Source organism: Phaseolus vulgaris, chromosome 7 (assembly GCF_051622355.1).
Source record: "Phaseolus vulgaris cultivar YP4 chromosome 7, ASM5162235v1, whole genome shotgun sequence".
NCBI lineage: Eukaryota > Viridiplantae > Streptophyta > Magnoliopsida > Fabales > Fabaceae > Phaseolus > Phaseolus vulgaris.
Window position 1 is genome coordinate 4,782,009 of NC_143504.1, and position 27,303 is coordinate 4,809,311.

The 27,303-nt window shown below is 28.7% G+C and overlaps 3 protein-coding genes across 3 annotated transcripts; 2 read left to right on the forward strand and 1 right to left on the reverse strand.

Annotated features, from left to right (window-relative positions):
• Positions 1 to 2,212: 2,212 nt before the first annotated feature.
• On the forward strand, positions 2,213 to 3,016 carry LOC137827992 (uncharacterized). Its single transcript, XM_068634383.1, has one exon. It carries the CDS (start codon positions 2,213 to 2,215, stop codon positions 3,014 to 3,016), a length of 804 nt encoding a protein of 267 aa, XP_068490484.1.
• An 8,429-nt stretch (positions 3,017 to 11,445) lies between these two features.
• LOC150025747 (uncharacterized) lies at positions 11,446 to 13,915 on the forward strand. Its single transcript, XM_090304327.1, has 2 exons — positions 11,446 to 11,697; positions 13,334 to 13,915. Exons 1-2 carry the CDS (start codon positions 11,446 to 11,448, stop codon positions 13,913 to 13,915), a joined length of 834 nt encoding a protein of 277 aa, XP_090160453.1.
• A 10,138-nt stretch (positions 13,916 to 24,053) lies between these two features.
• Positions 24,054 to 25,378, reverse strand: LOC137828951 (protein FANTASTIC FOUR 3). The gene has a single exon (XM_068635723.1). The coding sequence runs from the start codon at positions 25,120 to 25,122 to the stop codon at positions 24,145 to 24,147; it is 978 nt and encodes a 325-aa protein (XP_068491824.1). The 5' UTR covers positions 25,123 to 25,378; the 3' UTR covers positions 24,054 to 24,144.
• Positions 25,379 to 27,303: the final 1,925 nt, after the last annotated feature.

Sequence of the window (27,303 nt, forward strand, 5' to 3'; positions counted from 1 at the left end):
AATTTATTTTGTCTGGATTAAAACCACTTCAGGGGGTGGTGATTAGTTAGTAACTGTTTAACGGGAGAAATAAGGTAGATACGTTTGACTTACAAATAACAGACAAAATCATTATTGACTAAGAGCATTTTTTTTCTTCAACTGTAAAATAAATAAGACACTGCCCTGTTTTTTCATAAATCATTATTATAAGATGAGCATGATTGAATGATAGTGAGGCTGGATCGAAACTTCGGCAAAATAAAATGCATTTTTCATCCTTGAAACACGAAGGGATAGGGATGTCACTCCTTATAAGTTCAACTTCAGACTTCGAGTGCAGATGGTTTCAGTCCGTGCACATTTGAATAGCCAAAAGCCACATTCGTGTTAATCACGTGGTTAACAGACAAAAATCAGAGGAAAAAAATTCTTGATTCTAGTAGTTGTTAAGCAGTGAAGGGGAGTTGAATATAGAAACCTGGCACATAGTCCCTTTTAGTTCATTTGTATGAAGCAAAGAGAAAATCAAATTTGAACTTTGAATTAAATTGAATGAAGGTTGAAATCACATGGAAACAGAGAAAAATAGCTTTCTGACACCTTTGTTATTTCCATTCTGAATGTAAGGGGGCATGAAAACTGTGAGAATGTGCAACACGCACCGAGTTAGAAGAATCTGCATCTATAAGGAAATTATTATTGTGGGTAGAAGCTAGAGACTGTTTGACTTTGAATTGCCATGTTACTTCCACCGCTCATTTTTTTCGTTTGCCTACTGCCTCCCAAATTAAGCACAGTTTTTCTCACTGGACCCTGCCTGCCTTGATTTTCCATGAATTTGTTTCTAAATCACAATAAGTTCTTTTTGTTCCCCTGAAATAATGGTGGAGGATCTTTTGGGATCTGCAAATCCCGTTTCACATTGGTTGTTGAGGTCAAAAAATAGCAACAGATGCACCTTTTTCCTGATATTTTTTAATTACACTGTTTTGATCAAAGATTGCAGCAGGTCCCCCACAGACAACGGAAGAATCTGATTGAAAAGAAAAAATTTGGGATTGAGGGGCTGAATTTTGTGTTGCTAGAAAAGGCCAAAAGCTAGATGAAAAGATATGTTTGTGTCCAGGTGGGACGTGTCTTTTTCTCTTATTAAACCTCCAAACGTGAAAGACCTGGATTCTTGGTGGATCAACATGATGATAGAAAAGATGCATGAAAATATCATTTCTAGATTGGGAGAGAAATTATGATAAAGATGTTATTTTCATGGGAGACCAAAAGGAACGAAAAAGTTTGTGCTGTTAATTTTATGCAGCTCACCTCTTTTCGGGGGTTTATTCACCCTTATTTGAATTTCAAGCAGTTGAAATTCATGGAATTTATTAGAGTATAAAAAAAGTTCAAAAACGAATCTTTCTTTCTGAAAGTTCATTCCTCAAAGAGGTGCTTTGCTAGAGAAAAAAAACTCTATAATGAACGTCACCCATTAAATACAATTTAAAATTATTTATTATATTCTCAAAAGAAAAATCTATAAGAAAATAAATAAAAGAAAAACAGACCATATAATTATAAATAAAATCTGAAAAATCTTTCTGATACGGTCTAAAATATGGCAATAGGGTAACTGGAGGTCTAAAATTTTGATCCGCATAATCTGCAATGTTGGAACACGACAGCCTTTATTTACAATCTTATGTCTGCCATTTTCAATATGTTTCTAAGGAATAGAGAAAGAGTAATTGATTGTCAAAATCTTCTTCCTTCCAAATTGTAAAATTATGTTGTCATGATTCTCATGGATACACTCGTAGCAAGTGACTTAGCATTTTCATAGCAAAAAAAATATCTTTATTTTTGCTGTATACACTGGATGTTCTCTATATGTTAGGTGCATTATTGTTCTTTTCAAGACAAACCATAAAATCCCAAAAGAGGTGCATATAGGTACACGTGAGATGCCCTGCTAGGCAAGTGGATTTGGAGGTGGGGGTCGGCCAAGGAAGGTTTGTGGAAAGAGATTCTTGACTCTAAATATGGTGGATGGAGGAATTTGAGAGCGGAAGGTAAACCCTGTAGGGGTTCTCTTTGGTGGAGAGACTTGAAGGAGGTTTGGGCCTCGGTGGGCTGGGGCAGAAGTTTTGAAGATGGGGTTGAGTGGAAAGTTGGTGATGGAGGAAATATTTCATTCTGGGAGGACAGCTGGTTGAATTGTGGTGCTCTGAAGGGAATGTTTCCGAGATTATATTCGCTTAGCACGGCTAAAGCTGCTAAGGTGGCCGAGTTCGGGAACTGGTTTAATGGTGTTTGGATTTGGCATTTGTGCTGGCGTAGATCCCTCTTTGACTGGGAGAAGTTGTTGGAGGAGCAGTTGAGTCAGTTGCTGCAAGGGGTGAAGATGGATGTGGGAGGGGTGGATAGCTGGATCTGGAAGGCTGAGGGGTCTCAAAGTTTTACTGTTAACTCAGCTTATAGCAAGGTAAGGAGGGTTAGTGATGGGGAGTCCTCTCCGACCTACTGTAGGTTGTGGAGGTGTAAAGCCTTGCCTTCTGCTGTATTCTTGGCCTGGAGAGTTTTGGAAAATAGGATTGCAACTAGGGTTAATTTGGTAAGGCGCGGGATGGTGGTTGAAAATCCTGTATGTTGCTTGTGTGGGAAGGTCGATGAGTCGTCGAGTCACTTGTTCGCCATTTGTGACTTTGCTTGGAGGGTATGGTGCCTTTGCTTTGAGTGGCTTGGAGTGTCGTTCGTAATCCATTCGGATCCAATGCAAAATTTTATTCAATTCAGGTTGAGTCAGGCATCTGTTTCGGTTAATGATGTTTGGGGGGCAATTTGGGTTGGAATTGTGAGTGAAATTTGGAAGCATAGGAACTCGGTCGTCTTTAATGGAGGAGTGGCAGATGCGTTAGAAGTTTTTGTCTCAGCACAAGTAAAGGTGTGGTCTTGGATTGCTGCAAAGTCCCGCGAAGTTTATTTTTCCTATTCCTGTTGGGTTCTGGATCCTTTGGCCTGTATACGGCTGATTCGGTAAAGCTAGTTAGCGCTTGGTTTAGTTGGTCTTTTGACCGGCGGTTTTGGGTGTCGAGTTAAGAGTTAAATTGTATGTGTGTTTGTAAAAGGGTTGGACCACCCCTGAAGTGGTTCTCATTTATTGATTTTTTATTGCTGATAAAAAAAAAAAGAAAAAAAGAAAGGTACACGTGAGATTCTTATATATTGAGCAATGATGGTTTTGATTGAAAGTTATCTCCGTGCTTATTTTGGTCTGTAATTTTATCACATTGCAGGTCTTTTAGCTTTCTTTCTTTCTTTCTTGTGCACTAACTATATTTGGGGTATATTCTGCTATAATCTCCCAAAGGCATTGATGAAATCTGAAAGAGAGGAAAAAGACGAATTAGACATGTTGTGGTCCAGTTGCTTGTACGTGGAGGGATCAAAATCAGTCAGATATGTACTAGATTTGTGGCTGCTGCATCCACCATATCCAAAGAAAGGATTTGCATTAGTAGCAAGGTTTATGATCTAGTTACAACGATTGCGATACCTGAGCATGTGTAGCTTTTGATGATGCACCCACACCTTATCCACTTTCTTAGTGAAAGACACAACCCTTATGAATTTATGCCAGACAAACTTCAAAAAGATCCAACCCTTTTCCTTTTCAACCAATTTTTTTGTTTAGTACTTGAAAATAACGATGAATACTAATGAATTTATGTCATACTACTCTTACCCTTATTCTTGTAGTTATGTGATATTCACAAGTATTTTAAGAAAAAAAAAATAATCATAAATAGAGTATCTCCAATAGTCTAATATCGCATTCGATAGGTTTGTTTTTAAGTGTGTGCAATGAGGAGGGAGAGGAAGAGAATACTTCTTGTATTTGTTTTAGTGATTTTGGGGGTAGAGGGTGGATGGGAACATATTAACAATGATTTCACGTAGGATTAATGGATTTTATCCAAATAGTTTTGTGCATGAATTTTCAAAACATAATTATATACATACAATATATAAAATTAAATATTAAATAAATTTATTTAACAATTTCAAAAATATCTAATTATAATATTAATAACAACATATAATTATAAATAATGAAAATTATAATATCAACAAAATATAGAGTTATATAAAATAAAAAATTGTATATAATAATAAATATAATTTTAATATATTTTAATATATTTAATAAATTTATTTCAATTTAACACAAATATTTTTAAATTTTTATTAAAAAATACAAGTAATTATGAATATTATATATTAGAAAAATTTAATTAACTCAAACCTGAAAAAGAAATATATCATAATTCATTATTCAAATATTTTTTAATAACAAGGATAAATTTGTAAACTCATATTTTACACCTTTAAAATAATTTTTAAATTTCCTCTTAATTATCACATTACTCACAAATCTACTCTATAATCTTTTAATCCAAACAACCTCATACATTACACATATTCTCTAATCCTTACAAATTCACTTTTTCCCCTCCCCCACAAACTCATTCTTCAATCCAAACATATTAGAGTTGATGTCAATGACTATTTATATACATCTTCCTCCCTTAATTTTCCAATTTTATTTATATATTTTATTTTACTTAAATACAATCATATTATAATATTTTGAAATATTAAAGTAGAAAACCAAAATTTCAGGAATTTTTTTTTATCGGCAATAAAAAATAAATAAATGGGAACCACTTCAAGGGTGGTTCAACCCTTATACATAAAGAGCAAAACACCTTACTATACTCCTACCACGAAACACCTACCTGATTATCTAAGGAACAACCAAACTAACCACAGGAAAACATTAAACAACCATCCTCATACAATCCACTGGGTTCAAAACCCAATTAGAGTACCCGAAGGAAGTACAACGGGACTTTGCATAAATCCACGACCAAACTTTTACCTGTACCAAGGCGAATACTTCGAGCGCATCTACCACCCCCCTACCGAAGGACACACAGTTCCTATGATTCCAAATACCATTCACAACTCCAACCTAAATTGCACCCCAAACGTTATTAACCAAATCTGAAGTCTGACTTAACCTGAACAGTAAAAAGTTTGCCAAAGGATCCTTATGAATAATGAACGGCACACCTAGCCACTTAAAACAAAGACAACCAGACACACCAAACGAAGTCGTAGACGGAAAATAGATGACTGGACGACTCTTCCACCATCCCACACAGACAACACAAGGGATTCTCAATCACCACCCCGCGTCTTTCCAGATTTACCCTGTAGCAACCTTATTCTCTATCACCCTCCAAGCTGTGAACAAAGTAGAAGGTAAGGCTTTGCACCTCCACAACTTACTGTAAACTGGAGGGACCTCCCCAACTGTATCCTTCCTAACTTGAACATAGGTTGAGTTAACCGTAAAATTTTGGAACGCCCCAGCCTTCCAAATCCTACAATCTTTCTTCCCCAGTTCCAACTTCGCTCCTTACAACAACTGAATCAACTGCTTCTCTAGAGGCTTCTCCCATTCGAAAAAGGATCTACACCAAACAAAGTGTCATACCAAAATTTCAGGACTAAAACAGTTTTTTCCAGAAAATTAAACAAACCTGTGGATATTTAAAGAGTGTTGATATGTTGACAACCTAAATCATATTATAACTGGAAAAAAAAAACATTTACTTACATTAATTTTAAAATTACATAAACCAAATAATAGTTGTAAAGTGATATCTTTCCTTCTGCTTATAAACTAATGTGTTTGAATATGCCGTTATCTAAACACATTTTTCATTTTTGATATAAATTGATGAACGACATGATCTTGAACATAACCATTAACAAGTAATGATTGGTTGAGTCTCGATTTGAGTGGTTGAAGTGTGGTTATGTGCATGGGTTGGTGGATGTGGTGGTGGGGTCTAAGTTCTAAACTAAGAGGGGTGATGGAATGCTTTGTGTGACAAACGTTGTTCCTTTTGTTGGGTGACGCCATGGCAGCTTAGACCCACCAACAATGGAGGAACTATAAACAATCTTATTCATTGCAAACTTCAATCTCTCTTCTCCTTTCCATTCCCTATGTTCATTCATCCACACTAATCAATCTTTCTATTGTTCAATCATATAACACATTTTTCTTCATTTAAAATTTGTGAATGGAAGTGCATTTTCCATTATTCAAAAGTTGCACAACATCATGTACGCACTCAATTGTCCAGTTGTGGAAAAGCTCATCCATGCAATCCAAACAAACTCAAAAATAAAAAAGAAAAGAAAAACCAAAACCCAACAAACAAAAAATGTGGAAACTAATATCAATGTAATATTGATTAATGCAAACTAAGTTGTTCTTTCTTTTTAATCATCTTTTTTGTTCTAGTGCCAAAGTAGGTGTTATTTGACAATTGGCTTTCTGGAAACTTTGTGATAAGAAGAGAAAGTGTTTATTTCTTTTGCACATAAATGAAAGATAAAGGGTTTCAAATGCTTAACAAACAAGAAAACCAAACTTCTTTTGCATATAGGCCATGAAATCCATTGAGATTTGCATTCACTTGGTTTCATTGTGGATCAGATCAAATCCAGTGACTTCGTGGATTGCATACATCTAATTCATACCCTTTTTAGGGCAAGAAAAAAAAATATTGATTCCAAGCTATGGATTCTGAACCCAACAAATTATCTTTATTTTGTGTTTAGTTTAATCAATGACATCACCTTCTTTTAGAGCTTTACCTGATGTCACAGTCTCAGTTTAGGACTTTCTTTAAAATTCAAAGCTAATGTCACAAGTGGGTAGGTTTTGTAAGGGGAATTTTCTTTCACTTCTTTTTTTTAATAAAATTTTCCTTTTTTCATTTATATAATTCGAATTTAAACACTTATTTAACTCAAAGCAGCAGTATTAGTAACATAATAATAGTTTATGAGTTTGTTCATATAAAATCGCATGTTTAATTTATAATGTAAATTCGTTTTATATAGAAATTTATCCCATGAGACATATCATATTATTAAATAAAATTATTAAAATTTATTAATATCAATATAATAACATACATTAAATTCTAAAAAGTTAAGTGTCAGCATGCATTAACATAAAGATGTATATTATTTAACAAATTTCTATACACCTCATGATACTTAGAGCTTCACTACACACGTACATATATAGAAAAGTAAATGAAATGAAATAAAATTATTATTTTAATGTTTAAATGTGTTCTCTGGAAACATAAATGTATTCCATTCTGCTGAAAAATATTAGAATAGTATGAATCATATAGAGTATCTTTCATATGAAGATTTCTAGGTTGATTTTGAAGTTAAGAATTGTTCTTATTATTTGAGTTTACCATAAAACAAGTTGGCATACCTTAGAATATTAAAACATTAAGCTAGAGTATTAAAACATTATTTATATATATAAGTAAAAAATTGCATTGGATAAATAAATGAGAAAATATAGTTATTTTATAAAACTTTATGTTTGACATCCTCGTGAAATTTTACATCTCAATCCTAAAACTTGCTTAAAAATTACATAATTTTATGAGATGAAATCCTTATTCCTTTTTATTGAGTATCCTCATTTATGATTTTATAATTCTTAAATAATAAAAATGATGTTAGATATGATGTTGTAAACATTAATAAGTAAAGACTCATATGTCTAATAGGAGTGCGGGTCTCTATTATTTGACGTGTTTGGAAGTATAGAAATGAACAGTGTTTAACTAAGCAAAAGTAGATGCAGTTGAAATATTTACTCTGGCAAATGTAGTTGTGTGTTTGGTTAAAAAACAAGGTTTCAAAGGCATATTTTTCGTTTTCAAGTTGGTTCAAATGCTCGAGTACATGTATTAATATGACAACAAAAAGGTCCTTCGATCAAAGAGGGGGGACTTTATCTCTTGGTTTTTTGTTATACTTTACTTGGTCTTGTGGATGTTATGCCCAGGTTAGTAGGTTGGAAATTACTATAGGAAAGGAAAACCTTGATTATATATGGCATCACGTGATTTCTAGATGATCAGAAGCAAACGCATTATGGGATTCTTCTTGATTGTTGTTGGCACAGACTTGACATTTAAACTGTACAAGAAAGTGCAATTGTCTTCAAGTATAGGGATTAAGACTCACTCATTGTAGTTATACATCTTTTGTTACTTGTTTTCTGTGAGCGGATTTGGTTTACTCTGCTATAGCGTGTCTTACCGTGGTTGTTGTCCAACGCAATCTGCACCTAATTGTGTGTTTTGGTTGCTTTTATCTTTGGTGAGGAAATGATGCAAACTGGTTTAAGATTTATATTTTAGTAGGATCGCAGTAAGTATAACAAACTACTTTATCTTGTATAAGAGTTGGGATACCCATTAAGTGTTCCTTTATTTATTTATTTATTTACTTTTTACTGAATAAAAAAATGCCTAATGTTCTAAAACTGAGTTGAATTTAATGTTTAATTACGTTTTTATAATTAACTTGTACATTAATGGATACATCTACATAGTCTTAAAGGGAATTGGTGGTGAATATTAAAAGATTTTATGAGAATGTGAAGTAATTGTTAATGTGAGGTAATAAAGTATAAATCCATAGAATGAATTGTAAGCATTGATCATGCATTGACCATGTAAGCTACTGTGACCACTGAATATTTTGCTCATAAAAAAGTGTCCATGAAAGGAAGCATATACTAGAGATTATTGAAGTTTATTATTACATGTTTCCTTTCATTGATAAGGACTAATTTTATTTGTAATATTATCACTGTTAAAAAGTTAAATCATAAGAAATGTAACATCCATAAAATCATTTTCCTTCTTTCTTTTCTTTTTCTGTCATATATTGACTTTTGAAGCCAAATGCCAGTCCTTTTCTTCTTCTTTTTGGTTTTACTTATTATTTATTAACTTATAATACTATTCTCTTGGATATTCATTTTTTAGCAATAATTTTAATTTGTAAACAAATACTATAAACTATTAAAATGAACATCAGCTCAGGATATATTATTTAATCCTGTCAAATATAGTGTACATAGATCTATTTACTACAAAATAAATTATATATGAATAAGTATCTGATGCATAATTTAGTAAGTTAATATCATACAAATGAAAATTAAAATTATGGTGCATTTAATTGTATTAATAAACTAAAAATAACTATTATTTTATTTAAATTAAAAGTAAATAAAGATGAAAAAATAGTAAAATGATATAAGAACGGTAAAAGTAAAATGAAAATAAAAGAAAATTTCAAGAAAGTATAATTTAATAGTTTATATATTACATTTTTAGTTGATATGAAATTTTTAACAAATTTTTTTATAGTAAGAACGTGGTATTATAGAAAAGCTGATAGTTAGTGGCATAATAAATTCAATAAATATGAACTTTAAATAATTTAAATATTATTTTTAGTTATTCTTTAAAATATTTTTTCTATTTTTAATCTCTAAGATTATATGATACAAATTAATTATTTATATGTTAAAAAAGTTCAAGTAATCATTTTAAGTGGCACACATTAATATTGTAATATAACATTAATATTTGATATATTAAAAACCTTTAAATATTTATAAAAATTTACATATATTTATTAAACATCTTAAGAAGAGTTATCGAAAATTGACTCACACATCTTCATAAAAAATTTGAGATAGAAGTTATGGATGTATGATTAAAAACTTTTACATCATTATTTTACATCCATATTTCAACAATGAATATTTATATTTATATCAATTTATATCCATATCTTTTCATATCATCTTTATTTCTCTGTTTCTGAGAAAAAAAAATGATAAAAGAGATAAGTTCGAATAACCTGGTATAAAAATCAATTATTTCTTTCTTTCATCAATTATATTTGTGCAAACTTTTTGTATCCTTCACTAGGTTTGGTAAAATCTTTTCAAAATTGTTTTAAACTACGAAACAATTATCCTTAGATTATCTATCCATTAGCGTCTTGTTACAATATTTTAAAATATTTTTTTAACTTTATAAACTTTTTCTAAAGGCGAAATCTTATTTTCAACTATGATTAATTAATACTAAATTTATACATTTTTACTATAATTATAAAGTAATATTTTAATTTTTATATAAATAATAAATAAATATTTTTAAAGTACTAAATCAAGATTTGCTAAAGCAATTAATGTATAAAATTCAGTTTTAGTGAAAATCTATTATACTCAAACAAATACAAAGTAAACTAAAGTTTTATAAAAATATTAATAAAGTGCACTTATCAATGTGAAGATTGTGTTAAATAGCACTTACACTCTTTTTAATTTTAAAAATAATGTTTTCAATAGAATTAATTCATATTTCTTTAGATTTTATATACATTCACTTTTTTTATCTTTTTAAGAAATGTTATTCATCTCTCTTAAATTTTTAAATAACTAAAGTGATACTTATTTTTATTATTTATTTAAAATAATAATATTTATTTAAAACTTAAAAAATATAAAGCTAAAACTTTAAATTGTAATATTCATATATTTAATTTAATTTTTTATAAATATATTTTTAAAATAAAATAAAAATGGTGAATTTCAAGTTATTAAAAATATAAAGAAGATTAGTTTTAGTTATTAAAAGTATAAAAAAAATGTTAATGTCTTTAAAAATGTTGGCATCATTCTATGAAAAAAAAATTGTATATTTTATTAAAAAATATTAAATAAAAACTATTTTTTAAGATAAAAAAATAATTAATTATTATATTAACTAAAAATAGATAAATTAAAAAAAAATTATGTTTAAAATAATTTTTATTATTAATAATAAATTATAACTACTAAAGTTTTTAATATTAATTACGTAGATTTTAACTATTAAAGTTTTTTAAATTTTAAACTAATGATTAATTTAACATTTAAAATAATTAGTAGCTAAAGAATTATTATTATATTAATTTAAAAATTAATTACATTTTTTATTAATAATATTCTTTTTATAAAAATGTTTTTTATAAAATAATGTATAAAACTTAGTAAATATATTAATTAATTATTATTTTTTAAATATTTTTGTAAATACATTATTGTTGTTATTATTATTATTATTATTATTATTAGTGATGAGGTAAATACATTTTTCTTGAAAAAAGTAACAATAAATTAAGAAATAAGATGAAGTTGATAATAGTAATTTATAAAAGACAAAGATGGTGAGTCTGAAAGGTGGGGCGCACGCCTCCAATTACTGACCACCGACCTGTAGTTTAGGTCATCCTTCGTCCATCTCTATCCGTACTCCTCTCATGTTATGCATGTGCACACTTTTTACTCTAACACTCCTATTTCTTACTCTTTCTTTTTCATCTTCCATCACTTTTAACTTATATTCATTTTAATAATTTAATAAAACATATCAATATTTATTCTTTAAAGTGGACTTTGAGAAGGCGTATGATTCGGTGAGATGTGAGTACATTTATTATATGTTAGAAAGAGTTGGTTTTTGTGAAAAATGGATTCAGTGGATAAAGGGATGTTTAGAGTCAGCTTATGTGTCAGTTCTCGTGAACGGTAGCCCAACCAAGAAGTTCTTTCCGAAGAAAGGACTTCGACAGGGAGATCCACTTGCTCCTTTTTTGTTTCTTATCGTGGCAGAAGGTTTGGCAGAAGTGTCTAGGATGACAGTCGAACAAAATTTGATTGATAACATGGAGATTGGTAGGGAGAAAGTGAAGGTAAACATGTTGCAGTATGTTGATGACACTATATTCTTTTGTGAAGCAGATGTTAAAATGTTTTCAATATAAAGGCAACATTGAATTGTTTTGAACTATCTTTCGGGCTAAGGTGAACTTTTTGAAGAGTAAGATAGGTGGTTTGGAGGTTGAGCAAATAATGATTCAACGCTTTGTGGCGATTCTTAATTGTGAAGTCATGACAACTCCTTTTATATACTTGGATTTGTCGGTAGGTGGGTGTCACAAGAGAAAGGTGTTTTGGGCTGGAGTGATTGATAGATTGAAGAGAAGATTGAGTAGGTGGAAAGGTAGATTCTTGTCTTTGGCGGGGAGGATTTGTTTGATTAAGTCGGTATTGTTGAACCAAGTGGGTTCAAGCTTTGAAGAATCCAAACCCTTTGAAGGATGATGAAAGGCTGGTTGTGCTTGTTGTTGCTGAGCTGTCTTTTAGATAGGTTCTGGGGTAGAATTAATGTATAATCCACTCTTGATTGAATCCAAAGCATAAGCTCTCTCAATCCTTTTAAAAGAAAAGTGTTTTTCAAACTAAGTGAAAAACAATATGTTGTTTTGTCGAAACAACCAATTGTTTTATACTTAGGTGTTTTTAGAAAAGGTTTAAAACTGTTTTTCAAATGGTTGAGCTGTCAAAACCAAAACAACTGATTGATTCGTGGAAACAACCGATTGTTTGTTTTAGTACCATAACAGAAAACCGTTTTATGCTTTGACTGAGCATTAAATGATTTTCTAACTGTTTACGCTCCAGTTTTTAATGTTTTGACCAATCTTTAAATGCAATTGATAGTTTGTTAAGATTTGATAACAAACAACAACTTTGATTATATACAGAAAAACAGATTTGAGTTTTTCACTGATTTTTTATTAAGAGAAAAAGTTGAGATTGCTTCGAGATTGAGATTGATCAAAGAGTGTGAGCTAGGATTTTCTACTTGTATTGATTTCCGATTTGTTCGGTAACAAGTGCAATCCTTTGTATTGTTGAAAGAAACTTTCTATGTGTTGCTGAGAAGTGTTGTGTGTTCTTGAGGGGATCAAGATCAGCATTCTTAGTGTTGGTGTGTTTGACCAAAGGAAGTGTGTGTCTTGAGGGGATCAAGGTCACTTCTTTGGTTGTATTGTAAGTGATCTAGGGTTGATTGCTTAGTGGATTTCCTCAATGGTTTCTGAGAAGACTGGATGTAGCTCTGGGTTTAGAGTGAACCAGTATAAATCTCTCTGTGCATTTTCTCTATCCCTTAACTCTTTAAATTCAGTTTTTATATTTGTAAACTGGTATAAACAACTGATTATTTCTGCGAAACAACCAATTGTTTTTCTGGTGCTGTGTTTTTTGCTTTGTGTTTTGAAAAACGGATTTCTTAATCAAGATATTCTCGAAGTAATTTCATTCAAGGCTTAAAAGTTTTCAAAAACCCTCTTTAAACCATTCACCCCCCCTCTAGTTTAAAGTCATACATTCTAACAGGTATTGTCTTCTATCCCATTGTTTTATCTATCTCTATTTAAAATGTTTGTTGCGGTGGCAAACGAGATCGTGAGTATCCAAAGGAATTTTTTATGCGGGTGGGGTTCTGATGGAAGAAAGGTTGTTTGGGCTTTTTGAAAAAAGGTTTGTGATGCTCGTGAGGATGGTGGCCTTGGGATTATTGACCTAAAGACCTTTAATTTGGCGTTACTAGGTAAGTGGATTTGGCGTCTGGGGTCGGATAATGATGGTTTGTGGAAGAAGGTTATTAATTCCAAGTATGGGGGTTGGAGAAGTCTGAGAGAGGGAGAAAAAGATAATAAGGATTCTCTTTGGTGGAAAGACTTGAGGGAGGTTTGCAGCTTGAAAGGTTGGGGTCGGAATTTCGAAGAAGCTATCAATTGGAAGGTGGGTACTGGTAAGGATGTTTTGTTCTGGGAAGATAATTGGGTGGGGAATGGGGCTTTGAAGAATGCCTTCCCGAGGTTGTTTTCCCTGAGTTCATCAAAAGCTTCTACGATGGTTGAATTCGAGGATTGGAACAACGGAAAGTGGGAATGGAAGTTTGTTTGGAGACGAAATTTATTTGAATGGGAGAAGCAACTAGCGGGTCTACTTTCTCAAGAAGTCCAAGTTGAGAGTCTTGACTTGGAAAAGGAGGATAGGTGGGTATGGAAGGAAGGGGAGGTTCTTGGGTACACGGTCAAATCTGCTTACCGAGTGTAGATTTGCATGGTTGTTGTGGAACCATTGTTACGTATGACTGGGGTGCAGAGTGTGTTTCACAATGTTCCACTGCTAAACTTCTCTCAGTTTAGGATGTGTAATGTGTCTGCTTCGGTAAATGAGGTTTGGGGAGTGATTTGGATCGCAGTAGTCAATGAGGTCCGGAAGCATAAAAACAATGTAATATTTAAAGGGGGAGTAGTGGATGTAGTGGAAGTTTTTGCTTTGGTTCAATTAAAGGCTTGGACGTGGGTCACATCTAAGTCGCATTCTGTGCTTTTTTCCTTTTCTGAGTGGTGTCTTAACCCTTTGGTTTGTATGAAGATGGTCTCGTGATGTACTCTTTTTAGATGTAGGCTTGAGCACCTTACGTGTTTTCTGAATTCAACTAGATGTTTTAATGTTAGGCTTATTTGGGGATCTGCCTAGTAAGAAAGGTTAAAGATTGTATTTATGTATAAGAGTTGAACCACTTCTCAAGTGGTTCATATTTATTCATTGTTTATTGCCGATAAAAAAAAATCAACTTACTATTTATTTATAATTACACCAATTTAAAGAAGATCAAAGTGTAACTAAAAAAAACAATTGAAATTTGACATTTATAAATTAATTTTAAAAATATGAAAATTAAGAAAAATGTACCAGTAGTTTTTATACACATACAACGAATTCAATAATACATGAAAAATAATTATGTTCATTAGAATGATCAAAAGAAAAAGCAACATAGTAAAATGATGCACGTGACTAGTTAATGCTTCCTATTAATAAGTTTGTAAGACTATTTTGTTATTAAAAATATAATTTTAAGAATAATTTTGATAATAAATTAAAAATTATTAATTATTTTGTTATTAAGGTATAATATTTTGTTATTTATAGATCCTTTTAATCCAAGTATACCGCTAAACTAATTTCAAACTACCAATCGATTCTATTCTATTTTAAATTTAAATAGATCATAATCACTACAAAAATTGAGTGCGTTTGAATTTTGATTCGAAACTTTATATAAAAAAAATCGTAAGAAAACAAATTATAAAAAAATGTGATTTAATACTGACTTTGTATTAACTTAAATTATTAAGTAGTGAATTTAAGTCTAATCCAACTTATTTATAAGATTAGGTTTACACTTATTTATATACTATGAAATGTTTTAATATCTAATTAATGTGAGATCTTCAATACACATCTCTCATACCAAAACTACCAACTTGTGTGTGAGATTATATATTAAGGATAGTTCGATAATGATGACCTAATAAGACCAATAAACAATTGTTAGAATATGTTTAAAATGACTCTAATATCATATTAAAAATGAACTTTAAATCTAATTTAATTATAAAATTAATTTATAAAGTAAGATTTACAATCTAATACTTATGTACAACCTAGGTATGTTAATAACTTCAAAAACATAAGTCTAAAATTGTGTCGATCTTAAAAAATATAGTTTGTTTTTTGTAAAAAGTAGTTAAAAGTAAGAATATTGGGAAAGAATTAGAAAAGTGGTAGAGAAAAGATGTTTGAGGAGAAAATGGAAGTGTTTGTGGTAGTACAAGTGAGAAAAGTGAAGAAGAGGGGATTGATTTAGATTGTGTTTCAGAGTTACATATTTGGTGGTCCCTTCACTCTCCATTTCAAGATAGTCACTGCTTTACTTTCAGTTCTCTCAAAAAGGATAAGATCTCTCCTTTTCTTCAAAACAACACACAAAATGTTTGTTTATCCGTACATATATCAACTCCATCATTGCTCTGTGAATCAAATCTTGTTAAGATCAGTGCCATCAATTTGATGCTCACCCAAAGGACACCCTAATTCACTTATTCAATTCATCACACACTGCCACTGCCCTGCCAGACATATATATTCAATCAAATATAATCAATGTCTTAATACACTTAAAATTACTAAATATAAGCTCATTTTAAAAATAAAAATAATTAATTATTATATTAATTAAATTAAATATTATTTTATAGAATAAAACTTATTAATATTTAAATTAGTTTTTAAATTTTTAAATTAATATTTACTTAGTTAATTGATATTTAATTAACTATCAAGATTTTAATTAATAATTTTAAAATTTTAAATACGTTACAACCTTAATAACTAATCAAATATAATCTAAAAAATAATTTATAAATTTTATTAATAATAAATATTAGTTTAAATATTGATTTTTTTAATTTTTAAAATAATATTTAATTTAATTAATATATTAATTAATTAATTTTTGTTTATAAATTTAATTTTTGCTTAATGATTTTTTATAATAATAAATTTGGATTTTAAACATTACAAATTATGCCCATAGTTTCTCCTAACAATAGAAAACATGATGAAAACTCTTTAAAAAAAACTAAAGTTACATGTTTTTTAAAGTTTAAAGGTAAATTTTATTTTTGTGAAAATGTTAGGACTTTGATATAACTAATCTAAAGTGTAGGAGCTGAAACTATGTTTTTATAACCAAGTTCAAATATGTAATAGAAAACTATTATGATATTTGTTTATGTTTTGTTTGGATGAAGAATAATATAAGAATAGAAAAATGTGTTGACTGAATGTGAAAAGTTGAAAATTAATTTGTTTTATCAGTGTTTAATTACGGAAAGTTAATTAAACTAAGAAGTTAAACAAATTCGTTGTAATAGTCTTCTCAATAAAAATATATTATTTATACTTTTTTTATGTTATTTATAAAAATATGAAACAGTAAAAGTAACTATAGAAAATAGCCATCCTCGAGAGTTTTTCCTTTCCCTTAGAAGGAAATGTCGTCCACTCTTTTTTCTTTTTTTTTTCTTTTATCCTTTACTTCTATCTTTTCCATCAAACAAATCATTAGTATTTTTTGTTGAAATTATTTTTTTAACTTATATTAAGATTAATGAAAACAAACCATTATGTTTATAATATAAACTAACTTAAATATGCATTCAATAAATAATCAAGTAGTAACCACAAAATCTTCCATGCTAAAAAGTATAAAGCAAGAAAAGAAAAAAGAGTAAACACCTTAAGAGAGAGGGAAAGTTCAATGTTTCAAAGTGCTTCTATTTTCTCTTTAAAGTGCAATGTTTTTCTCGCAATTTCCTAAAAACATTTGATTGGATTATAGACGAATCCATTACATCAAATTGAAGAATCAAAAATTTATTGGAAAGAAAGTCCTAATATAACTTAAGTGGTAAGAAAAGTGCATCATGGATGTCATGATTGGTTTGAGAGAGATATGTTGTTAATATAACTTTTTTTTTTTTAGGATTAAATATTTTTTTTTGTTTTTATAAGAGTGAAATTGATTTTTGTTGTTAGTCTAGATTTTACACTATATATTTATAATAAAAAATTATTGGAATAAATCATTGTCAATGTTTCTTTCTTTGACATGACAAACAAACAAATTTTCAGTTTAGACTGTATTTTAATATTATAACATTCATGTTGACGATGAGTCACTATGAAATATTTTAACATTTTCGTCCACAAACTATAAATGATCTATTCCAATAGTTTCTTTATTGTAAGTATCCAAAAGATCTAAAGTTTGGACTATGAGCGAAAATCAATTTCGCATGAAAATATAAGGACGAAAAACATATTTAACCTTTTTTAAAATCATATTTAATTATTCATTAGAATTTATTGAATTTTAAAATTAGGTGAATCTCACATAGTTAAATTTTAATAAAATGCAATTAGTAAAAGCTTGTTTGATCTAAATCATTATATAAACAAACTGACATTTTCAAGTAAATTAAAACTCTAAAAAAGTGATTGCAATGGTAAAAGGTATCTGTTGTAAAAGGAGCATCTTCCACTCATTGTTATAGAAATCTCAACCAAGATTAACATACTACATATTTCAATGGGAGGTTTGTAATATGGTTGAGCGCAACTCATGAATTAACAGTTTAAGTTATGTATCTTCAACTAACTAAACTAAGTTAAGAGACCATTTGGTGTATCTTTAAACTATCAGAATTGAAAAAAAAAAACTTATGACGTAACCTAATTTGTCACCAACATTTCATGTTGCAATTTGGTACTTTGGTCTTCATTTATGTCACTTTCCACTTGTATTTTTTTTTACGATATGAAACGAGATCGATTTCCTCTTTGTACTATACTACTAGGTGCTGGTAGATCGAAACTAACTAGATCATCGTCAGATCACTGGTATTCGACTTTTCAGTCAGATAGGGTAAGATTGAGTCTGATAATTAAGAAGTAAAATATAGTTACATGTTAAATGCATAATTAGATGAGTATTGAATTTGTGTTAATCTTCTTTATATGAGAAAAAACTCATTAAAAAACTATGAATAGAAGGAGACTTTCAAGATAAAAGGTAAAAGATAATGACTGTTTTAATTATGAACTTGTGCAACATAGTATAATTGCACCTGACTTAAGTGTGAAGTGTATTTACAAGTACATTCCATAATACGAGAAGATAAGACAAATAACCGAATGATTTAAAAGTCAAAAGATTTAATAGGTTCAATCTTATAAAAAACATCATTATTTCCAAAAGGATGGTTAAAATCATGGATTTAAACAATACTTTTATAACTCTGATTGTTTGATTAAAATTTGAGATTTTTAATCATCATTTGAATTGTCTTTGTGTATAAAATATGTGTGTCAATGACGATATATAGATTAGTTATTATATTGTTATAAAGGGTAATTATCATAAAGAAAATTGTCTATCCTCTACACATGTCATTTAAATTTAATTTATATATTATTACAAAGATATATCATGATAAATATAGAAATTTTAAGAGCAATACAATACAAGCAATCTCAATATAACCAAGATATACTTTGAAACTATAAAGCACAATATGTTTCATAGTAAAAGTAAAATTTTATAAGAACTAGCCTTATAAAAAAATTGAATTTTTTTTCTTACAATTTTATCATATTTTTCAGAAAACCAAAGCATAATTTAGCTTTCTTTTCATTATCCTAATAGTCTACATTGATAATAGTATAAAAAAGTATTTTTTAAACCCACATTTAAGTTTTGTTTGGATTGAGAAGTGAAATTGTGAGGATTTAAGAGGAAAGTGTCAAGAAAATTAGTGTGTTTGGGTTGAGGTATGTTATAATGAATTTGTGAAAAAAGTTTATTGAAGTTTATGATAGTTGTTAGAGTATTTTTATTTTTTTAAGGTGTAAAATATAAGATTACAAATTAACCATTGTCTTTAGAAAATTAAAATAATCAAATATAATGTATTTTTGTGTAAATTTGGATGAATTAAAATGATTAGTAGTATAATCCGATATAATTCAATTAATTTTTGAAAAAAATACGAGTTACTTGACAAAAAAATAATTTACATATAAAAATTGTCAATTATTATATATAAATAAATAATTTAAATATTCATAAATTTAAAAATTGTAATTAAAAAATCCTTTTGTATTAAATATAAATAGTATTATTATATTTATAATAATTATTATTATATAATTAGTTTATTATAAATAAGTATATATTTATATTAAAAGTTTATTTTATTATTAATTATTATTATTTCATTTTATTAAAATATTTATATTAATTAAATTTATTTAATAAAGACAGAAATAATATATGCGGACATGATTTTTCCTTTATTCCTATTCCTATCTATTTTAAGAGAAAATGATATCTAGTGTTCATCCTTATATTATTTTCTCTCTTTTTCACAAAATCTTAATCTAAATAATTAATATCCTCTCATATCTTTACTTATAAATAATTACTCTTGGAAAAACTTTTTAAGTTAAATTCATACAGGATATCATACACTAATGAAAAAAATATACCTGCTTTGTGTAACTGAAAGTGAAGAAACATGTTACTTTTGAATAAATAATTGTGTCGTGACAATATATTTGTGTCATATCAAGGCTTTATAGCGAGTCCACCGCTGTTTCTTAGACTCAAAGTTTACAAATCAAATAATTTCTGTGGAAGAAAGTACCAAAAATGTTTCCCCCACCTAAATGAATTATGTGATGATTTAATTTGAATATCTTAAAATATACTTATGTTAAAACTAAAAAATATATATAAATGATATGTCAGAGATTTCTTTTTCCCCATGTACGTCATTTATATGCATAGATTGATAATAGAAATAAAGTAACATGGAACAACATAATATGAATGAATGAAATGTTTATATCACTAACTCTGTTAACTTTTTTGAGGTTCAACCCCTCAACATACACTTTTATACATTTAAGTATTAACTTTTACTATAAGAATTAATTTTAGAAAAAAAAAATTAGGTACTTAATTAAATTAAATAATATTTTGAGATTAAAATATATTAATATTTAAAATAATTTTTATTATTAATAAAAAAATTAATTACTTTTTAAATTAGTATTTAATTAACTATCAAAAATTTAAAAACTAATTTATAAATTTTATTAACAATAAAAATAATTTTAAATATAAAAAAGTAGTTTTTAAAATAATATTTAATTTAATTAATATAACAACTAATATTTTTATTTTAAAATTAATTTTTATTTAATTAAATATTATTTTATAAACTAAAAAAAATTGATATTTAAAGTAGTTTCTATTATTAATAACATTTATAAAATAGTTTATAAATTGATATCAAATACTACCTACCAAAATTTTAAATACTAATTATTTTAAATTTTAAATTACAAAATCTTACAAGTAAACATATAAAAATAAGTAAAGTACTAAATGAATTAGTGAATTCTAATATTTTAACATACAATATTTGATCAATTCAATAATATTTGATCAATTCAATAATATTTTGATCAATTCAATAATATTTGAATGATTAATATATATATATAGATGGATCGATGAAGAATTGATGATTAAAAGAGTTTGAGACTCAATATGTTTGGCTTTGGCTTGTAAAATACTAATCGATTAGATTTAATATTAGATTTAGTATTGGATTCCTATTTTGTCTTTCAAATTAAACAATATAAACTAAAATCACGTTAATTTTGATTGTAAAATTAGTGCCAATCAACAATTAGTAATTAAATAGATACTAATTATAACAATTTAAATCTAAAACCTTGTTGTGATGCCCAATTAATTTAGAACACCTTTGGTAATCCTTAAATGCATCAAACCAAATCACTTATGGGTGGGGACTCTCCCATTTAATAATGAAGTGTTTTTGTCTCCTTAGTGAAATCCCTTTAATCTCATTATTAGTATACCTCAACACTCACTTAACATCACTCTAGCTATAAAAGAAATTGACAAGTACTTTAAAGACACCAGATTAAAATAAAAATATATATTTTATTTATTTATAATAAAAACTTTTCATATTTCTATTATTTATTTAATATCAATACACTAATTAGCATGATATTCAGAATGTACATATTTAGAGAGCAACAACGAATACTTTGTTATTATTGAATATACACTAAGAACCTGTTTAAAATAAGTTCACCTTGTACAAACTCATTTCATCTTTATTTTAAAAACTTGTGGATAAGTTTGTCTAATATGAATATATACTCTTAATATATATTTTATTTTTTCAATTATTATAACATTAAAATATTTACTCTAACTTTTTCACATATTTTACTCCTATATTTTTTATTTTTGTCTTTTACTAATTCATTAAATATGCAGTGGTATACCGTGTTAGAAAAAAAAACGACATCTTTTGTTATAATTTTTCTTACAAAATAACGTAGACACATAATTATATAGTTAATACATTGATATAATATATAAATTGAAATTATGATAATAAAATACGTAAAAAAATTGGATGGTAAAACAATTGTATTAAGTACAAAAATTAAAAAAATAATCCCTTGGTTTGTTGTATAGCTTGTTTGTGATAAATATATATACCATCTTACATTTTTTTCTGATAAAAAAAATATTACATTTTTTATTGTTTTACTACTATATTTTTTCTAAACAAGCACTTTTAAAATTTATTTTCTACCTTACTTTTTTTTATGTAATTTATTTATCTTTTGTCGATACTTATTTTATAAATTTTAAAAATTAGTGAAAATAAAGAAGAAATATTTTATTATTTAAAATTTATAAATATTTTATTATTTAAAATTTATAAATATTTTATTTATACATTATATAAAAAAAACATATAATGTTGGTGTTTATCATATTATTATTTTTAGTGTTGTTCTTTTTTAACTCATTTTGATTTTTTAATAATTTTTATGAAATTTGGAACGGTAAATAAAAAAAAACATGTTATAGTGGAATCGGTATATTTTAGTTGCACAATAGTTATGTATTTGTTGTTTTTTTTTTCTGAATATATCATTTGATTAATTAGTGGTTATTGTAGCAACACTTAAAATGGTAATATTTATCATTGTTCCATAATTCAATTGATCATTTAATTAAAAAAAATATCGGTTAAATTATAATTTAAAGTTTAAATTGAAGAAATATTGAAAAAATATTTTTCCTTTAAAATTATCATTATTAAGAGACACGAAAAGAGAATATGAGATTTGAAATGGATTATGAAAGTTTGAACTCAAATGATGATATAATGTTTAAGCGAAAAAAAGTTAATATTGATTATCTTTTCATTGGGAAGTAGGTATTCAAACTTGTTTAATTGTCTAGGTAAATAATACACTAAACTAACTTTTTCATATATTAAGTTGTTATTATTAAGCGATGTGAGTTTTCTTAAGTAATCAATGAAGCAATGGATTTATATGAATAATTTTTTTTTTTATTTAATGACGATCAGTTCTTTAAGTCAGACTATCTAATATATCTTTGTTCACAAGTAAATAATATGTGATTAAGTGTTTTGGTTTGTTAAATATTTAGTTTTTGAGATGATTTTTGACTATTTGTGATCATGATATTAAATTTAAAAATTTCTTAAAAATATGTAATATTTTAATTTCATTGGCAATTTAAATAATATAAATTAAGATATTAAGTGATAGAAAAAAAATATTCTTACAGAATTATTGCATTGAAACTTTTTTGGATGTAACATAAGCTCAACATAGTTGAGATTCGTTTTAAGAAATGATGTTTCTATTGAGTTATGAATTAATATAGAATTAATTTTTTTATTATAATGAGTGAGGTGTATTTTCTATCTGGAATAAATTATGTAAAATTGAAAATAAATGTTGATGTTAAATTCAATAAATCGAGAATGTATGTTGATTTTGAGTTCTTTATATTAAAATTGTTTAATTATGTAAATAATAACGGAATTAGTATATTTTATATCTTAATTGATATAATAATTTATTATGTTATCACATCTTATATTTGTAAAAACAAACATACGATTCTACACGTAGGAACACAAATTTATAATTTATGGCATAAGTAAGAGTTTCATCAATTAATTTTTATTTAATCTAAGTTTTTTTGTGCTTTTTAAAAAAAATTATCTTTGAAAATAAACAAATTTATGTTATTTATGTCTTTATCTAATTTTCTTTATTTTTAAAATAAACACTTGTATATTTGTTTAAAGAACAAAATCCTATTATTTTGTAGATAAGTGATTATTTAAAAATGAGTTATTTTATAAATAATTATTTGAAATTTAAACAAATGCTTTAAATCTCCATCGAACAAAACATAAAGCTTAGGAACCAAATTATCATTTATAAATTACATAAACTAATAAGAACAGATAGTGAAAAAACTAAAACATTTATTTATTTAATTAATCTTGAAAGAAAACCTCTGCAGTGAGATCCAGAGCCATTTCTATCATTTTCACCATCTTGTGTGTTTCTCGTATCTGGGAAGAGTTAAGTTAACCGGCATTGTCCAGTTTCTCCATATCCACACAATCTTCCTAAAACAAAACTAGAATCACACCCAAACGGGCGTTCGCATTCAAAACGTGCTTTTTGATTCAATCAATTCAAATTAAAAACTCTCACCGGGCTGCCCAAACAAGCCGTAGCCGTGCCTCTGCGCATGTTAGTGTGCGTGTCCCCGAAACAGAGTAACGATAATAACTGCCGACAACAGCCATAGTTTATGGGAAAATACGGCAATTCAATGATTCATCGCGTAAAGGAAAATACAAAAAAAAGAGGACAAAAAGAGGAATTACGAAAAGGACAAATGCAAAATTTTTATTAATTAGAGACACAAAAATCTCAAGGTTGTTGGAGTGGCAGCAGCAGCTAGCGAACTAGCTTTAGGAAGTAACCACACAAAGTGAGTCACTCCAATTTAACAATTCATTGTTCTCGTGGTCACCACCTTCTCTGCACCTTCTCACCCTCGAGTACTTTTCCACAATAACATCACTCTCCACACACCCACATGCAACACATTCCTCCTCCTCTTCTTCTTCTTCTACTTCTTCTTCTTTTTCGTCTCCATTTTCTTCTTCCTCTGTTTCTTTGTCTTCTTCTGGGGTATCTTTTACTTCTCCAATTATTTCATTTTCCAATTCTTTTCCATCGGCTAACTGTTCGTTTTCTTCTGCGTCATCTTCTTCTTCCGGGTCAAAACTGGGAGTGGGGTTTGTCAAAAAACAGAGGCGAAGTCGGCCATGGCTTCTTTCAGCTTGAAAGCACAAGGGACTCGGTGGGACCTTGGTGACCTCAATCACCAGCCTTCCGTTTTCACGGTGGGGTCTCACGCGAAGAGGCTCTGATCCCCTTATCGTCGTCAAAGGGGGCGGAAAATTCTGCGTTTTCGCTTTCTTCGCTGTCGAAAGTTGACGAGGTTGCCCCTTTTGAGTTTGTTCCCTTGTCCCCGAATTCGCGCTCACTGCCGAGAGCATGTCAATGCTGCTTTCATCGCTGTCACTGCCGCTTTCGTTTCCGAGGTTTTCGGTGCAGAGTTGGAGACTCTCCGGGCTGAGGGTGAGCGAGGAGCGTTTCTGCTGAGGGTGCAAGTAGGTGGTTAGATCGTTCGATGGTTCTTTTGAGACGTTGGAGAGTGCTTCGAGGAAGCTACAAGAATTGGAGTTAGAAGGTGTTGTGGGCTTGTTGTTTTCTTCGGTGTGGGGTTTTAAGGTTGAGTTTGAATTTGAATCCCAGAAAGAGGGTTTGAAGAATTGAGTAGGGGGTGGCTTTGGGGAAGGGAGTCTGAGTTTGAGTACTATTGACTCAGCGAGTTGGGAATCGAGGTGTGACTGCAATCCGTGGCACACAATTGCAGCCATGTGGTGATGGCTTGTGGAGATTTTCAATGGGTGGATAAAGGAGAAAACAGAGTTCTCTGTTTTGTTGTGGTGTGAGGGATGAGAAAAGAAACAGAGGTGTTAGTGTGAGGTTCTAGAATGGAAGGAAGTGAGTGAGAGGAAGGAGGTAAGAAGTGGTGGGCAATGGGCATGGGAAGAAGTGAGGGAGGGTGGCAACCAATTTGTAGTCCCCAAAAAGTTTTTTAGCCAGATAGAGGAACTGAGGGCAGCCACTTTTTCTTTTCTTTTTTTTTCGTTTCAGCAAGTTGATATATACAATTCGTAATCCAACACACAAGAAAAGGAGAAGTGCAATTTCGAAATAAGGAAAACGAGGGGGAGAGCATTAAGAACATTCCTCACAATTTATTAATTCTAGTAGTTTCTTCAAAAAATTAAATCAGAATAATACATCTATTTATATTACACCTTATAATAATATTTACTGTACACATGATGCATAAGGGTTGCTTTAATTTATAAGAGCTGTGTACTCAAAATTTATAAGAATTTATGTTTTAATTTCACTACTAGAATTTACAAAAGTTTTTTTTATCTCCAGACTTGTTGGGAGTTCCAAAAGATTCAACATCTAAATATTTTATTTTAGAAAAACCCAGAGAGAATAACGGCATAACAGATAGAAATAAATAAATTATGGTTATAACTTCTTGGATATGATGAGAAAAAAAAAAGGACTTTAGGTGCTTGTATTATTTGGTATCTTTGTGTGAGATGTTATAAAGGATAATAAGAATTAAGTTTAATTAGTTATAGCATACATATAAATTCTTTCACTGTTATCTAAATTCATAATGACTAAATGACTAAAGAAGATTAAAAATACAATGCATAAAATCTAAAATTGATGGTCCTTGTCTTTTTACTGGTAGAAATTAAGGGTTTTAGACATGTCCATATGTGGAAATGAAGGTAAAATGGGGGAAACAAGAGAAGCTTGTTTGGCTGCAAAATAAGCCCCTTTTAGTCTTTTCTTCCAAAAGAAAGACAACAAAAGGGCAGATCATACATGTATAGTATAGTGATATCTTGGTGGTTATATTCAGGATCTTAGGAACAGTTGTTTTTTAAGGCATTCCATTGAGAATTGTCTAGGGTTTTGATGCCATGTAGGGCCAACATAGGTTGATTGCTGCTAATTCATTCAAAAGAAAGTAAAAAAAAAGGAGTGAAAGGATGAGCACAGAGGCTTTAAAAATCATGGTAACTGCTTAATTGTTTCTCCTCTTTATGCAAAAGTGATGAACAGAATCTTATGGGGCAAATGAAAAAAAATCAATGTTTTACCGATTTACTGTCAGGAATTTATGATTCACTCAAATGGAGTGTTTGGTACATGTTCGAGGTCTGCCTGCTACAATGATTGTGCTTTGGGAAAATCTGGAGCCATAAAAACAGGATCCCATGACCTTATATTCTGTCCAGGGTTTCAAATTTTGGGATAAACACGGCACTGCGGGACATGTTCGGTCTCAAACAAATTCAAATTCATTAATCATAACACACCACACCACAACATGCTTAGGATACAAGTTTTAGTGCCATTCACATCATTTTTCTTTTAAATTCATTGTCGACCAATTTTAAAAAGTGATAAAGAATTGAAAAATAATGCATATAATTAAATAGGTTAAATGTATTTTTTTTTCACCCTACTATAACATAAAATTAGATTTTATTCATAATTTAAACTTTAGTGATTAGAACGAATTATCTTTATAAAATGATAGTTAGTTTTTTTTTTAAATTATTATTTTTTTAATTGCAAATTGATATTTGATGAAGTGAAACTTCAATCAATTTTACTTATTTCAATATTTTTGTACTATAAACTTAGAATTAGAGATAAAAACAAATTTTATATTATAGTAGAAGAAAAAAAAACATATTTAACTCTAATTAAATTTATATTAAAAACTTATAATTATAAACTTATTTTTACTCAACTAAGTAAACTAAACTCCTATCTTACATTTCTCTCAACAACAACAAATGGTAAATAAATAAATAAACACATGTTCATTCATATGATTACCTTTGAAATTCTCACCTCAATCAAATTACCCTTTTCATAATAATTACTTTAAACATACTAATTATTATTTATGTTAAAATAATTACTAATTAGTAATTATTAAATAA

Excerpts from the sequence above, each read along its gene's own strand:
- LOC137828951 (XM_068635723.1), bottom strand. The coding sequence starts at position 25,122 with ATGGCTGCAATTGTGTGCCACGGATTGCAGTCACACCTCGATTCCCAA.
- LOC150025747 (XM_090304327.1), top strand. The coding sequence starts at position 11,446 with ATGTTAGAAAGAGTTGGTTTTTGTGAAAAATGGATTCAGTGGATAAAG. Across the intron at positions 11,698-13,333 it reads TTGGTAGGGAGAAAGTGAAG|GTTTGTGATGCTCGTGAGGA; the intron begins GTAAACATGTTG and ends TTTTGAAAAAAG.
- LOC137827992 (XM_068634383.1), top strand. The coding sequence starts at position 2,213 with ATGTTTCCGAGATTATATTCGCTTAGCACGGCTAAAGCTGCTAAGGTG.